The following is a 17063-nucleotide window of genomic DNA, read 5'->3' as shown; positions in this document are numbered from 1 at the left end:
GCTGCTCACAGAGAGGTCATGCAATCTGCTTCGTTGGAGGTTCTTAAAAATAGGTGAGACAGACGTCTGCCAGAGTTGGTCTAAGAAGAGTAGTTTTTTCCTTGAGGTAGTGAAATGGATTACACCAGCTCGTAAGGTCCCCTAAAGCCCTCGTTTCTATGACAGCAAGTCACAGAAAATACTACTATGAATTAAAGAGCCCGGGATAAAAAGGAGGCTAAAGCTAAATCTTAACATATAATTAAGAAGAAGCTGAAAAAAATATAAGAGAGCATAAAACTGAAATGCAGAGGGGGAAAGCAAAAAAATATCTCATGAATTGGGCAGCAAGCTAAGAGCCAGAATTAGGCACTGCAGAGAAAAGTTGTCCAGCACTTGGCTGGTCCAATGGTTCAAAAAATTTGGGGCCCATACAGTCAAAAATAATGTACAGCAACAGCAAAGGGTGGAGAAGCATCTTTGTGTGATAAAAAGTAGACATGCAGAAAGGCATCTGCACATTTTCAGCACTTTAACCTTGGGCTTGCTCTGTGGTGGGATTTTTCATTTGCTCAAACTCAAAAACAAAACTCAAACACAAAATTCACTCAAAACTACAGACTCTGCTTGAACATGGCTGGCCTGCATGGCAGTTTACACACAGCCACTGTGGATAGTATTTGACCCCCTTGGCCATGACATTTATGGCTAAACAAAGCCACCCCTGTTACAAAGCCACAGGCAACTGTCACAATTAGCATTCAACTGGAACACATAAAATTCTGCATGACTGTAATCTCTTGTATTTCTTCTTTTAAAAGAAAGACCTAACTACAGGTCACCATCTGTTTCAACTAGAGTCAGTATTTGTTTCTGCCATGCACCTGTCCCCTAAAACTGGAAGTTAAAAATACCTCTTAAGATGGGCTTTCCCACTGCCCCCACTGCCTAGCATCAATATTCTGATGCATAAACAGACATCATCCCACAAAGCAAACTGTAACTTGACTACTCTACAGCATAGGATATATTGTGACTATTCTTTCTGAAAAATCTCTCACAAACATGGTTAAACCCTATTCCAGTACCACATGTGTCAGTCTTACTTTTTCCTTGATGTCACAGTTGAGTGATTTGTACGACAGAACAAAATCTCTCATGGCAGGACATCACACAAAGTAGTAATGCATTCTAGGCATTAAAATAACCAAATACTAAATAAATTATTAAGCAATGACTACAAGAAAAAATTTTAAATCATTTCAGTGGAAGGAAGACCAAAGTGCAGAGCTGAGGTTGGCTGATCTATCCTAACAGGAGACTTGAAGCAACCACAGAGCACCAAACACATCTGCTGTGCAGAACCACTCAGGCCTGAACACAGAGCAATTCTAGTGCACAACATGTAAATATTCACAACATGCAGCAAATGCAACATGTTTGGGTGTTTATCTGGCTGCAGAGATGATGTAGAGATGCTCCCTGTGGATGCAGCCAACACTTGCCTAGGATTTCGAGATATTCTGCCATTTTCATGGGGTATGACAAAGGACTAATACTTTGAGGAAAGGTGGTTGACTTGAAGTCCTCTGGAGGGAGATTTGGGTTGAAAAAAATCACAACATCTGCACCAGGCATGGAGGCTCCCTCCAAGGGTGACAGGGGGACACCTAAATAGGACCAGCAGTGCCACCCAGGGAGCAGGGAAACCCTTCAAACTAGCCAAAGGGAAGCACCTGTGGGAAGCAGAAACACACAACTCCCACCTCCACAGCAGTGAGTGCATTCACGGGCTTTCAGGACAGTTCACAATCAGTCATTCACATTTATTCTCATCATGGACACCAGGAAAAGAAGCTGAAAGGATGCAGGGGCTGGTTGAGCTCTGCTGGAAGGACAGCACTGGAGCTTCATCTGAAATCCTTCACTTCATCTCCATCACACAATGACATCACACAATGACACATTTTGGTCTTTAAACCTAAGTACCTATTAATCTTTTCTTATTTGGGGTGAAAAAATGCATGCAGGCAGCTTCCCAGAATAATAGATCTGGCTTACAGTAAGAGAGGAGGCGAGATGTTTTAAATCAGCTTATTTGGACATAATTTATACAAAATCACTCTAGAGTTTAGCTTTTGAAATGTACTGCATTTAATTAAATTTACATCTATTAGTCAGTTGATCAACTAGATGGTCAACTAAATCAACTAAAATGCTCAACTAAACATGAAGTAAGCAAGGCCAGAAAGTCTTTAATTTCATATTAAAATTTGCATATTGCTTTACATAAGAAAGAATCAAGACCCTCAATTTTATTTCCCAAAAATAAAACATTCTAACTGCCCTCTCACACCTGACAATCTCTTTGATTACTGCTAGCAGAGCAGGAAAGTATTGCTGAATCTTCATCAGCACATCCATGACAACTCCCATCCAGAACCCAGCAAAAACCAGTTTTACTTGAGAGATCCAAGTGAATTTCAAGATAAGGAGATCTTGGTATAGTTTCTCCCATTTCTACCAAAGGGCATCTACACTTTCACCAGACATTTTCACCTCCAAACTTCCACCTTTCCATCTATATTATTTATGTAGATACCTACAATAGTTAGGTAGCTCCCTGGGGAGGGCAGGACTGTGAAAGCATCACAGCAGTGCTGGTAACACCTCTGCAGTGTCTGACCCTCCCAGACACTATCTCAGCATGTAATGGTTCCTTTTATATTAAAAAAAAAGGAATTTATGTTGAAAGCATTGGACAGAACAATATTGTTACAAACTTTTCCAATACAAAATACTTGCATCTGCTATTTACTTTTATCAGGCCATGACTGGACACCAACACGTACGCTAACTCTGCTATTGCTAAAAGGATTTTCCGTTGCTTCCCAGCATTAGATCATGGTCTAGATATGGCAAGGAATCTTTGGAAAACCCTGTTTTCCAGTTAGCATAAGCATGAGAAGAAACAGAAGCATACCCCCAGAACTGGTAACGTGCAATAGTACAATTTGTTATCAGTTAATGAGACACTCTTAACACAAAGTTCCTAAATATTTGTCCATATTTCTACAATGTTCCATTTCATTGCTGACTCATTTCAATGACTTAAACCAATTTCCTTCAAAACTTCCTAGTAATTCTTCAAGACAACCCAGCTGTGCACTTAGTAAGACTTGATAAGGACACACCCATGATCTTGAAGACATGGCAGCTACCAAAAGAAGGATTACCCAACACTGCCCTAGCCCAAAAGCAGAAATTAACCAACCAAAGACAACAAGAACTACCCTGATACCAGCCTGTGGTTAGTCCCACACTCCCATTTAAGTCAGATTAGGTTAAACACAGCAAGAAAGTTAAATAAAGCATGTTCCTGCCCATCCTTACTAGAGAATTAATGAATTAAGTGTCCAACCAAAAGACAGCCCAAGGCATCACCTCACAGATCTGTCGATTCAAGTTGGCCCTTGACTCCTGGCAGAGCTGACAAAGCAAATTTTAGAAACCATCAAATTTGGTCTTTTAGCAAATGAATACTCTCCAAGAGCTGCCAGGAAGTTCTATCTGCAACTTTATGAGGCACTATGGATGCTGATGTGTAACAGGGTATATTAATAGTCTCAATACCAAAGTTCAGCCAACACAAACTCTGCCTTGTTTTGGAAAGACATCTGGGACATTAAAAAATCCACAACCTACGTGGCCTCTGAACAACTCATCTCAGGTACTTTTGTGAATCTGTCTCTGCACAGCTTTGTTGAGCTGGGGGGACACAGCTCCTGGCTGGGAACTCTGGACAGGCACAGGCTTACTGTTGGCACTGCTGCACCAGGCAACTGCCCCTTTCATTCTCCAAAGGCAAATAAACTCTGCCAGCAGAAGGTGCTTTGCCAGTACAAACTGCATTAACATCAGGGTGGTTTTGCTAGGATCCCTGTGTCTGCCCCTTTCATGTACTTAAGCAGGCAATTTCAAAGCTATTTGATATTTTCTGCAGCTCAAAGAAGCCTCTAGAATAATTCCCTCTCAAAATTTAAAAGCCAAAATGTGTTTGTTAGATTGTTTTGAATTTCTAATGCACCAGTGACATCCAGTAGATGCCATATTATAGAAGTGATGAAGTCAAAAATCTCCAAGCACTTAAATGACTACTACAATATCCGGGATCAAATTACCACACACAAGCAAAAACAACAGGCAAGACCAACAAACACCATTGAAGTGATCTCAAATGTGAGTTATGTCAACAAAAACACTGGTCACAGGCAGGCCAGAAGTAACAAGCTATTTATGTTTTGCAAAATATTTTGCGGATTTAAGAGATTAAATGGTAACAGCCAAATCCTTTTTTGTTCTATTTAGTTTTAAAAGGAAAAACACAAAGACAGCTGTTGGTGTAGTTGCTCAGGGAAGGAGTTCTGTACCAGCAATTTAAAAGACACTGCTGGCATCAATCTCTGTGCTAGAGCCCCAATAATACACATACAGGACCAAACCCCATCCACCACACTCACTGAAAATACAGCTCTGCTTCAACCTATGTTAGGAACAGTCGAGCTTCCACATTTCTCTAAACATGAAGTAAAAGAGTTCAGATTTCTTAGACAGCCTTGGAACAGAACCACCTCCATGTATTTTACAGTATCTTGAAGCCAAGAGCTTAAATAAAGTAGATGGCTCAAGATTAAAGACAAAGCAGTAAGACAAATGAGGATGTCATGGGAAAGAATTCATTAGGGATGTAGGAGTGGAAAGGCAAGAGTTGGTGATATCAGTTCAGTGATGTCTCATTGCAACAGAGACCTGCAGGAGATAAACATGGTAGGCAATATTTCAGATGCTCAATCTGGAGTCCAAGAGAAAATCTGAGAGTGCATTCTCCTTATCAAAAGCAACTAAAAGAAGATCCTTCTTCTCTCATGAAATGTAAATTCAAAGAATCTTAAACTGGAGGTTCTGCAGCACATTACTCTGCTTGGTCCAAGCCAGACCATAATCAGCTGCAGCTTGATCATGATTAAAGCTAAGAGTTCCTACAATGTTGCTCTTAGTCCTCCTCAAAAGTAGCCAAGGAAGTGAACAATTTGAAATTATCTTAATAATTGAAAAGGAGGGAAAACTTCCAGGAATGGAAATATCTTGGTGGAACTGGAAAAGAATGGTAATATAACAGCACTGTAGGGATTTAGGCAGATGGCAGATTGCATAATTAAGTTTAAAGTTAATTAAACAGTCATTCAAAGAAGAGAGACAATGCAAACCTACATTTACATGCACAGGCTCAGCCAAAATGCAAATTCTATGCAAATGTCCTGAACTGAGTGGATGCTGTCTTGAAATCCAGCTGTCAGAAGTAGCTCCCAGGCCCCCCAGCCTCACTAATTGACCCATTATGATAGGCCACCAGGGTCCAGCCATGGCATAAATCTAAATGTAACTTTCCACCATGAAGACAAATCAAAATAAAATGAGAAGACATCCTGTTAAGTGAAGGCCTGTCCACACAGTTCTAAAATGAGTTCAGCAGTAATTCAAAGGACTGGAAAAGCCCAACTGGTTACCAGCAACTCTCCACAACATAACACAGCTCTGCCTGAGCCAGCCAGCAGGATGTCTATGGGCATGGTTGTGTTTGTGCACCAGCACACTGTGAGCCATGGCTGCAGCCATCCAGGAGCCAACCCAAAGAACTCTCTCACCCTGCCTCTTGGGAGGAGGTGATTCTACAAACAGCTCTGGCAGAAAGCCTGCCAGAATCTGCACAGAAGAGTTGAACGTCCAACAAAAAAAAAAGAACAAAGGGAATTCTTACCACAGGGGGAACAAGTTGGCCACAGACAGGCAGCCTATCCCCCAGCCAGTGACTCAGGTGGGGAAACACCGGCTGTCATGGTTTGTCAGGGAGTTCCTAGGCCCATGAGCTGCCTTTGGAAGTGACTGTGCCACTGCAGCCGATCATTAAAGATTCAGATATCCAACATTCTTAAAATGAAATACTGAAGAAGAAACACTCTGACTTAGGAATGTAGGTAGCAAAAAAGTGGCACGTCCATGAATATTAAGGAAAGTCAGGAGTAGAGACAGATGCTCATTTCCAGACTCATGAAAACGAGTAGGAAGGTAGGAAGGACACACATATGGTGGAAGGCACATGCTGCCACTGCTCTTTTGCTTTAAGCTGCACATACTTATTAAAAACTCTTGTGCTGCATGTCCCCAGATTTCAATATGGAACTAGGGAAAATATTCTTGCTGACTTTGGCTTGCAGAAAGGGCCTAGGCTTTGAAAAACTGAAATGAAGAAAAATGCACAATGGATTCTTTCTGCTGCTGAAAACAATGCTGTGGAAACTGCTCCTGATGGCCAAGATCATGTGCTCACGACACCATGCTTCCACTTCCAAAACACTTCCAAGCATCCTCATGCTTGCAGGCTTTTGACTTCAGTAACTCTGACAGTAATTGCAGTTTTATTCAATTCCTCAGCAGGGTTTGTGTTGTAGGAGTACTACAGGAGTGCAGGAGCCAAGGATACCATTCCAGGCTCTGAACGAAGGGCTGGTGACGAAACCCATTTAGTAGCAATAGACTAAAAGTTTATCAAAATAGTTCCTGTGCTCCAGCTGCGTGCAGCAGCACAGTGGTGTTGTCAGGGAGGGGGTACATCTCTTCTGGTTTTCAGGACTCTCTGTGAACCTGCTCCACCCTGCTCCTGACCTCCTCACTACCTACTCCGCCTGATGACTGCACTCCTCCAGGCTTCCACTCCTGCCTTGGGATGTGGGTCAGGGCTGCTTCCACCCCCCCCTCATCCTTCCATCTTCCCTAAACATATTCCACAATGTCTTTTGCTCTTTGTTTTATCCAGCAACTGTGCTGTGAAAAGGCTTCTTCAAGACTTCAAGGAAAACACTTAAAAACATAATATTGTGGAAGTTCTGGCTTTGATTTTTCTGGGCTTCAGTAGTTTGAGAGAAGCAAGTTGCTCAAAGATCAGAAGCAGCTAAGAGGCTTTGAAAAGCAAAATACCTGACAGGAGGTGCTAACATACTAGAAGACATTAACAGCTGAAGAAATCAAAGAACTGCCTTCAGATTCCTACATATCCTGAGGTAACCCATGGTGCTGCTGAATGTGTTCTTCTGCTGATGAACCATTCCCCATACTATCCATTCAGTGCAGTAAGAACATAAATCACAGTCCCTAGCAGTGTGGGGGAAAATGCCTAAAAACATACAAACTGAACAAAACCACATTTTGGCCGCTGGCTTTTATTTGCAGAGAGCCTGGAATATTCTCCAAGGCAGGACATGCCCCATACATACATCTGTGGGCTGCAGCTGCTAGTGTTGACATTTTCCTTCAGCACCCTGGAATTTTTATTCTTTTTTTTTTGTCACAGAAGACATTATTTTATGCAATAGATCAAAACATTTTGTTTTCCACCCTGCCCCAGCCAAGTCTCAATTCTCTGTAGCTTGGCTTTCCCCACAAGAGGGAGTTCGGGACATGCAGCTCACAGCATTTCATGGTGCCAGTGAGCAAGGGATTGGGCTGGGAGGGCAAAAGATGGGCAACAGCATTTGGGACAGGAGAGGTAGGAGCAGAGTTGGAGAGGAAGGCAGCAGAGAAAGTTCACAGCAGCCACAGGCTAGAGCGGAACCCCAAGAGCCTGGGTTCAGCTGCAAAGAACCTGGCCAGCCTATCTGGATATCCAGGGTGAAGGAGACACTTGGACATTACCTGAATAACAGGCCAGACCTGACTGGGGTGCATGGCCTGACTGACCTCATGGATAGCAGAGGACAGAGGGCTTTTACAAATTAATTCCTGTTTGAATGACAGCATTTTTCAGGGGTGGAAATTGTTATCAGGGCTTCTAAACATGCTGGTGACAGTCCACATACCACAAGCCTTGGTAAAACTGTTCCAATGGTCATTCACCCTCACTGCTAAATTGTGCTATATTTCAAGCCTGGATTTGTTTAGCCTCAAATGCATTATATCATAATCTGCTCAACTGAGTAGCCTATTATTGAACATCTGTTCCCCATGTAGGCAATTTACTGAAAACTCCCCTCCCCCAAGCATCTCTGTGATAACTAAAGCAGGGCTCCTCCAATCACTCACTCACGATCCCAGCGTTTTCATCTTCCCTATGGCTGTCCTCTGAGTATTCATCAATTCATCACCATCCGCCTCAAACTGAGGGCATCACCACAGGATACAACACTCCAGAAGCTGCTGCTGCCGTGCCAAAGTCACGCAGAGTCCATACTCCATCTTCCAATTCCCATGCTCATACATTACCCTTTTGGCCACATTTCACAGGAGGAGGATGTTCAGCTGATTAATCCATCAAGAGCTCAGAACTTTTTTCCAAGCTGTTGCTTCCCACACCAGGTTCCTCACACTGCTATCATGGCTCTGTGCTGGCAATCCAATAAATGGATTTTGTTTTGCCTGCTCCCAGTCCACCAAGTGATCCAGATGGCTGCCAGTAACTACCCCCATTATTCAAAACTCTGCAAGTCATTGAAAAAACCCCTTTTCAATCCTACTTATATATTTTCTTCCTGATGACTGACATACATATTAAACAGCACAGGGTCAGGACATGACACTGCAAGAACCAGACACACCTGTTGGTAACAATTCTAAATTTACTGTTGCATTTAATTAGTTAGACTAAACAGGTTTTAAACCATTGCACATGTGCGGTGATTTAATTAAGTTCACACACTAACATCCATATTCACACCTTTGGCATCGAAACCCTAATCTCATAAGAAACTGACACTGAAGAGCTCAACAAGACCTTTGTTAAATAAAATTATGACAAGTCACACAAAAGAAAAGATTTAAAATTAATAAAAAATCAATTCAATTCTTCTATGAGCCTATTATTTCCCTAGGACCAACACCACACTGACAGGCATAGTTACCTGCACTACATAATGGGGGTTAGTGAGTAGAAAAAATAATTTAAACAAAATAGCAGGTTAACAGCAAGAAGTATTTCCACTGAGGAACATTTTCACCTAAGCACTAGTAGGCGAAGGAAGCTCCTTCATTCACAGAGAGCTCTCACAGAGGTGAGAGCTTTGCTGCCAAATGCAAGGACTCCTGCTGCAGCATGGTGTGCTCAGGGCTCTGGTAAAGGGCATGGAAGACAGTTATTAGATCACATATAAAAAACACTGTCCCTGCAAGGGCAAGATCTCATCTCCCCAAGAGAGGATACATCAGATATTAACTCACATACTATAGCTGATGTTTGCCAAAAACATTAGTTGCACAAGATTCAGGAATGCAACATTTTTTTCTATGAAAAGCAAGAGAAATTTATGTTTGCGATGACGTTGCTAAACCATTAGAGAAAGAAGCATTCTACTTTTCATGTATTTTTCATATTTTTCATTTCTCAGATGGGGCCATACAGTAAATCCAGTTTTCCCTTCTCTCCCATATCTTGTTACTATGATTAACGTCACCTAAGGAACGTTACATTGAACCTGGCAAGATTAGCTACATTTTAAAGATTTCCACAGCAACCGACATTCTCCATTTATTGAGCTGATTCCATGGCCTTTAGTAGATTGCTGGCTCATGTTTACTGGTGCCAGATAGGGAGATAACAGCATTCTTGAGAACTGAAATTCACCACACAAGAACTGGACCACTAAAAAGTATCATTATCCTGAATTAGCATTACAAGAAAGGAAAAAGCAGAAGCTGTGGTTCTTCCTCCAAAGTTCCACCAGAGAAACAAAGGCAAACACACAATTATACTGCAGCATACCATGGGAAGACAAAATACCTGAGATTTTGCCATCTTATTAAGGCTGATATTCTTGAGCAGCTGTGCCCATCAAACACACGGGAAAGCCAGTCCAGGATATTTCCTTTACCTATCCTGAACCTTTTAAATGTCAGGATTGCAGCCACAAGCACAACACCACCATCCAACAGCAACAATTGTTTTTAAAGCTCTGATGCTAAACACCAGCCTGCTTGCCAGCACCACTCCTCCATGGAAGCTGCCCAAGTTGGTTAAGTACCACAGGCTGGGCAAATAAATGCCAAGTGTCAGATAGATGATAAATCAGAAAGGGCTGTGGAAATCTTCCACTGTTTCATGTTGTTACCCAGGAATTGTCTGCTTCTGCTAAGGGGGCATGTTGACCCTAACAGATGGGCAAGATACCTCCATCACATCATAAACCTATGAAGTTTTTAGTCAGAGGAGCTTCAGGAGGATACCTAGGGAAGCTGACAGTGTTCTCCTCAAGGAAGATGTCTGCAGATACAGACTGACACCATATATCCAGCCCAGCAAAATCTGAACCTATTTCAGAGCAATCAGCCTTGACCAGCATCCTGCTCCACCCAAGTTTCAACATCAACAAAGGCACCTCATTCCCAGGTACTCCAGCTCCCAAGATCCTCTGAAATCTAGCATGGCTGGGAGATGGTATTCCACATTTGGAGGACAGTCCTTTCCTGAAGATGTCTGATTTCTAGGATTTCCAGCAGACCTGGGAATGTGCCATCAAACAGCAATTCTCCCTCAAAAAACAGACTAGCAAGTGCATGTCCTCAAAATGCAACTGAAATCTTGCTGTTCCAAATAAAACACAGCACTTGTTCTAAACTACTTATTGACAAAGCAAAGCATCACAAATATTGAAGTTCCACATAGCAGCCATGCAAATCTCAACTCCCAGCATGTGACAGACAGATGCTGCAGAAGGAGTCAGCACTTCTGTCCTCAAGACAAAGGAGGTTTTAAGCCCTTTTACGACAACAATTTCAGTCAGCCTAAAAGAAGATTTTGATTACTAACTATGGATTGAAATGGAAAAACCTTAAGAGCCTTTGATCAAAGTCAGAAAACAACCCAAGGGACTTGATCATTTTCTGTTAAGAAAGTTTAAACCAAATTTTAGCACCCAAAGAATCTAGAGCATTGGAGATTTAAGGGAAAATACCAAGAGGAAAATTGTATTAGATTAAAAACGCTAAGCATCACAATTTAAAGTGATATTTTAGGATTATTTTCTGGTTTACTGGGTTTTGTTTGGGAAGAAACCTGAGAGCAGAAGGTTTTACAGTGATTCTCCTTGCAGAGGTTAAAACTGCACAGAAGGGAGCAACTGTGGGATTCCTCTACCTGCAGCTTTGCTTTCCCAAATCCAAGAGTGCTGATGCCACAGAGGGAATCCAACCTGCAGTCTCCTGACTATGTCATGTTTCACACAAGAAACAACAAAGTTCTCTTCACACTCAGCTCTCTCAACTGCAAAGCCTCCAAGAGTTAGGAAAAGCAGTTTCTATATGGAACTCCAGACAGGAACACATCAGCAGAACTGAGCGCCAGGGCTCAGAGATACCTGCTTGGGGATCCATAAACCACTCTGCTTTCCTCTAAGGCCACAGCAATCACTCTGCCAGTGAAAGGACATTCACAGGGACCAGTCCCTTGCTGCCTATAGCCTGCCCCAGGGCACTCAAAGGGTTTTCACTGATCTCTATATCTGCCTTCACTTATTAGCTCTGTCAGTTTTAGGGTCATTGCAAACCCACCATGGCTAAGCCTGAGCTGAAGAGCTGTTAAGAAGAGGACAATGAAATGAAATGGTATAAAGAAAGATGCTTGCCTTTGAGATTAGCTCAAAGAGCCTTTTGGAAAGCCTACAAGAGTCTGAAGAGAGCTAATTTGCGAGGAAATGTCACTCCTGAAAAGATGATGCCTCGCTCTCATGGCAGAAGCAATTCTTGCCATCACAGCTTCACAAGCCTTGATTTAAACTGATCAAACCAGACACCTGCCTATGCAAAATAATATGACTTATATCAGCATCAAGAGAGAAATACAAGCTTTGAAGTGAGCAAATATTAATCTGATACTGTGATGTGTGAGTTCTTATACCTAAGCACTTGCCTACTGCAAAATCTTCATTTCACTTAAACAAGAGTCCTAAAATACACTCAGACTGAACAGCAGAAAAGACATTTCTCTGATACAAGTGACATATTTATTTTTTCCTATTTCTTTCCTCCCCAAGAAACTGTTTTCACATCCCTGCAAGCTTTTTGGAGCGTAAGCAGCTGCAGCTACACAGGAGGGTGGCTGGGGAGGCATGTAGGGGGAAGAAGAGGAAAGGTGTCACTGCTGAGCAAATAACTTTCCAATAATCTTTCCCATAGTGTGAGTTTTCCACCTGGGAAGTCAAACACAAGGGTCAACATTTTCTGCTTTAGGTGTTTACACTAAACAAACAACCAGTTTTTAAAGGGGTTGTGCAACCCCACTTCCAACCAGAGCAGGAGGTCACTGGGGGTGTTTGCTTTTGAAAGCCAGGCTATTTTTACTTTATCCATGTAGGCACCTGTAATTTTCCTGGATATAAACTGTATGCCTTTGAGACTCTTCATCTGTCATCTGCTCTTCCTACGCTTTAAAAGCTGAAGGAAGTGAAGTCTATTATGACAGGCTAGCACAACAAATAGTGTTACAATGAACCATGTAAAAAAATCCCTCCCAAAAATCAAGCTCATCAACAAATTTTACCATAATCTGCATTAAATCTCTATCTGTGATCAGTCTTGCAAGCACTCATGGAAGTTTACCAACTTTAGCACATTATGTATTGCCACGATCTCAAAAATAACCCAGAAAAACCACATTACCTCCCCCTCTTGAGTCTTAGGGCTTAGTTTTTAAGACTGATTTAGCCAAACAGTTATTTAATTTTCAATTTAAGAGTTGTGATAGGCCTCAGGCTGATCTTACCCAGCTGAGAAATCCATCTCTCTTGTACTTGTTACAGAGAATTTAACATGGTGACATTTATGAGTTCCTTCAGTAGTAGTGCATAAGATCAGGCTATCAAAGTATTTCAGCATAAATAACATTCAGAGAAAGTTTTAAACCATTACACTGAGAAATGAAACTTAAAGTGACTGGTTTTGGTTCCTTGTTCATGCTGTGTTCTGAGGTTCTTTTAATAAAAATTTTACTTATGTCCCTAAGTAGGCTTTTTGCCTTGAACATCACATTTAAGAGGCACATTCACTTCAGTACTGCAAAATGTGGTCTCTTTGTTACTAACAGCAAAATTTCCTGGAGTCAACACTTTCTATCAGGAATTGGCTATTATACAGACATCTTAGCCCCTGAGTATTGGATTTACCTGGACCAAAAGCAAACCAGCACTCCAGATTCAAAGAACCAATGCAAAGAAAAGCATGACTGTGCCCTGAGTCAGCTCAGATCCAGTGGTCTTATTAATTTGGACTCTACACCACAGAAATTGGGCTCTTCTAGACCTGAGCTGATCCTGGAAGCAGCACAGCCACAGTCACAGAGTTTAGGCCAGGGAATTAGGTCCTGCCAGCACTGAGCTGGCTCCACATGAAGGCATTTGCACATGCCACATGGCTTACTTGTAAACCAGGACAAAGCCACCCACAGGTAACCAAGGGCTGACTAACTTGGACAGAGCAGGATTGGCTCCTGTTAACTCATTCATGACTAACACACTGCATTCAATTCCACAGTAATTGTAGCAAATGGACCAAACAATTCATCAGAGTGAACTCACCTTGGGCTCGACCTGGAGACAAGTGACTGTTTTTTCTGGCATTCACTGCCAGCACATCCTCACCAAACTGTTCAGTCAACAAGTGTCCAGCTGCTGTATCAGTGTTGGCAGGATATCTGCCTCGTTTCTTGTGTTTCTTCCTCCACATGTCCTCCTCCTCCCTCTCATCAGAACCAGAAGATTTCTGCAGAGCCCCTCGGTGTCTCAGGCTGTTTGATGCTCTCCCACCAAGGCTGTCACTCACATTTAACAGGCCAGATGCAGCTCCACGCTGATACACATAATAGTCTTCCTCCACCTCCAAGTCTCCCCCTGGACTAACAATGGCATTTTTTTTAAGAGAACATCTGTTCAGAGCACTTTGGGGTTTATCATTCTCAAACCCAGGCAGGGGCTGTTCCAGGTGAGATGTTCTGACTGGTGAATAGCTGTGCATGTTTATCCCATTCCTGACTGGATTATCCTTCACCAGGCCTCTCCTCAGAGGCAGGTCTAGATCCAAGCTGGGGTCATTGGAGAAGCCTTCCTCCAGCTGCATCTTCTGTGCAATGTGGTTCAGGTAGGACTGGAAGCGGCCGCTGTGGTGCTTTTGCACCAGCCTGGCGTAGGCGCTCTTCTGGGAGGCAGCTGCCTTGCTCAGTCCCTCCTTGGCACCCTGGGCAGGAGCTGCACTTCTCACATGCCCCAGCTGATCCATAGTGCAGTGAAAGGCCCAAACTTCTGAGAGTTAAAAACAGATACAGAGGAAAAGAAGTTTATTTTCCTGAAACAAAGTGTCGAATAATTGATTACACCAAATGATACAAAAGCATAACATTTTTGCTGAAAAGGAATTCTGGGTTTGTAAATCACTTCAGTGTGGGAAAGGGGTTTCACAATGTACTCAACATCTGCCCTGCATCAAATCCCTGTCCATAACCTATGAGTGACCACAGCCCATAAGCTGTACCTGCTCACACACCACATAAAACAGGGATTTTGTCCCACCCCAAATACACAGGATTCCTTTAATCTGCTGTTCCTTTTGCTTTGAAAAAGCCGCCACCGACAGACTGACCAGAAGCATCAGTTTAGTGGTTATCAGAAGCAAAATCTTGTCATGTCCAGCCTGGGGTCCTCAAAAATAACTGCATCCTTACTGAAGCTCTTCACTGTTGCTGTCAAAAGCAAACACTGCCTGTCACCTCCCTCCCACAGTGACTGACACTTCTCCATTGTACAGGACAATTCCTTCAAACACCAGGACTACCCATTTCAGCTTGTCTTTTTAGCCATGAACTCCCTCCAGTAAAACAGAAGTAAAACAATAATTATCTTGCAAGAGCTCCTAATTCTTACTGACTGAGACACACTGCCTGCAGCTCCATCCAGCACCAGTTTCTGTAGATGGTGTCACATCTCCACCTTTGCTGCACGAGTGTGAAACTTAAGCAGATCAAGCATCTTTCAATCCTTTTTCAGGTGATTTAGCTTTTAAGCTTTTGGAGCAAAACAATCTACTAAATTATGCTCAGCTACTTTGAGGTAAATTACAGGTATAGACAGGACATAGCAATGATTTTTGCTGTATGTTAAATCAAAGAAGAATGTAAGAATTTCTTGATAATGGAGACCAGTGCAACTGCTGGCTTCGGCAAGTTTTCATAAAACTGCCTCTTTTTCACTTCAGGACAAGTTTGAAGCTGAACAGCTGAATTTCACCGCAGCTGGTACATGAAGAATTTCAGGGCTCACTGTCACCTCTGCTATCCCAGAACTGTGGGGCACTGGACTCTAAGTCTAAATAAAGGATACTGCCTATTATACCTATCCCTTCCCTTCTCTAAGCACAGGGATGTTTGGCAGGAGAGAATACAGAGATCAGCAAAAGTGAAATTTATATTCATTTCTCTACTCCTACCATGCTTGGAATTGTTCTTTGCTCTTACTCAGCCCTCTTCTCCCTTTCGCTGTTGTTGCACAGAGGATGAGCACCCAGGCAGTCTCCTCCATGCCCACCCTGCCTGGGAATGGGGCATTGCCCAGCAGAGCCAGCTCCTCCTCGGGGTGCCTGCTCTGGCCCTTTGGGAGAAACGATGCACATTGCACCGGGATTTACTTCGGTAATTGGGCACGGATGTGAGCAGGCTTCACAATGCAAAGCAAAAATTAAAAAATCCCTGAACAAATAGGAAAAATTCTTTATGTGGTTTGCGATTCTGGTTCCTAAGATTTTCCATTGGTGCTGGCCAATTGCTGAACTCTTCTAATAGACTGACCTGCTACCGAGCTATTACCAAACACACATGGGTAGGCCTACGCCAGCTTTCTTTGGACGTCACCTTCTCCTGTTGCCAATGCAACAGAAGCAGATAACATTTATAAAAGCCAGTGAGACTACTCTCCAAACAATGATTTGGTTCCAGGAGACAGGAATTTGTCATTTACCAGTAAAGAACAAACATTCACAGCTTGCCTTCACTGTATTTTCTACAGTTTTAACCACGTGAGCAGTCAGCAACTGCAGCAGTGAAATATACAAGCCCTTGTACATTACAGTTTCATTATCAGTCCTCTGCGGGCAACCAAGAATTGAAATGTTCCCAATAGAACAGAGGGAAGGCAGAGGTGGGTACAGGCATATCCGCCCTGCCTGGGCACGGTGATGAGGGCGAGTGAAATGCCACGATGGACGCGCAGAGGGAGGACACCCTCTGAGCCGGGCCCGGGATGAAAGCCGCCCCTGTTATTGTCACCCGGCTGGTTCTGGGGATCACCGCTGGCCTCCACTACACCACCCCGGGGTGTCCAACTCCCCGGCCAACGCTCCAGTTCCAGCAGCACAGAACCCTCGGCACTCTCTCCCGCTGCCTCTCCTGCCACGCGTCCCCGGTCCCTCGGGAGCGCGGCCCGGGCCCCGAGCGGCCGAACGGGACAGCGAACCGCGGGGCCCGGCTGCGGCGGCGCTGCCACCGGGCTGACCGGGACTGAGCGCCGCCGGGCAGGGCCGGCCCGGGCCGGGCCCCGCTGTCCCTCCTCCCCTGCCCGGTGCCGGTCCCTGTGCCGGCCCCGCTGCCGCCCCCCGCCCCGCTCACCGGCGCCGAGGCCGCTCCGCTCCGTTTGAATGTCCCAGTGCTCCGTCCGCTTCCGGGGCAGCGGCGCCTACGGGCCGCGGCGGGGACCAGAAGGGCGAAGCGCGAAGCGCTCGTTGAGCACTCGGCGCGGCGGGGCGGGAGGGGGAGCCCCGCTGAGGGCTCGGGTGTCCCAGCCCCGCTCCCGCTCTGAGAGAGATCCCCGGGGGAACGGGAGCCTCCGGGCAGCCTTGGGCTCCTCTCGGCCGGGCACAGCCCGTGAGGCGGGCAGCCCACCGCGGGCTGAGCTGGGGCATGGCGAGGCCGAGGGAGGTGCTGCCCCCGGCCCAGAGTGTCCCCAACCTGCCGGGTTTGCAGCCACCGGGATCCCGAGGGGTTTGGCAGCCACCTGCTCCCAGCC

At 44.2% G+C, this 17063-nt stretch overlaps 1 protein-coding gene across 1 annotated transcript in view; it reads right to left on the bottom strand.

Moving 5' to 3' along the window:
- The window catches only part of DIS3L2 (DIS3 like 3'-5' exoribonuclease 2), a 180414-nt gene extending 163706 nt beyond the window's left edge, over positions 1–16708 (bottom strand). Inside the window, exons 1-2 of the mRNA XM_066556844.1 lie at positions 16667–16708; positions 13593–14312 (exon numbers count right to left, since the gene is read on the bottom strand). Coding sequence (XP_066412941.1) covers positions 13593–14289 — 697 coding nt within the window. The 5' untranslated portion in view covers positions 14290–14312; positions 16667–16708. The remainder of the gene's footprint in view (positions 1–13592; positions 14313–16666) is intronic.
- Between the last annotated feature and the right edge of the window lie 355 nt (positions 16709–17063).

Source organism: Molothrus aeneus, chromosome 10 (genome assembly GCF_037042795.1).
Source record: "Molothrus aeneus isolate 106 chromosome 10, BPBGC_Maene_1.0, whole genome shotgun sequence".
NCBI lineage: Eukaryota > Metazoa > Chordata > Aves > Passeriformes > Icteridae > Molothrus > Molothrus aeneus.
Note: the sequence above shows the minus strand (reverse complement) of the source record. Positions and strands in the feature narration are given on the sequence as shown.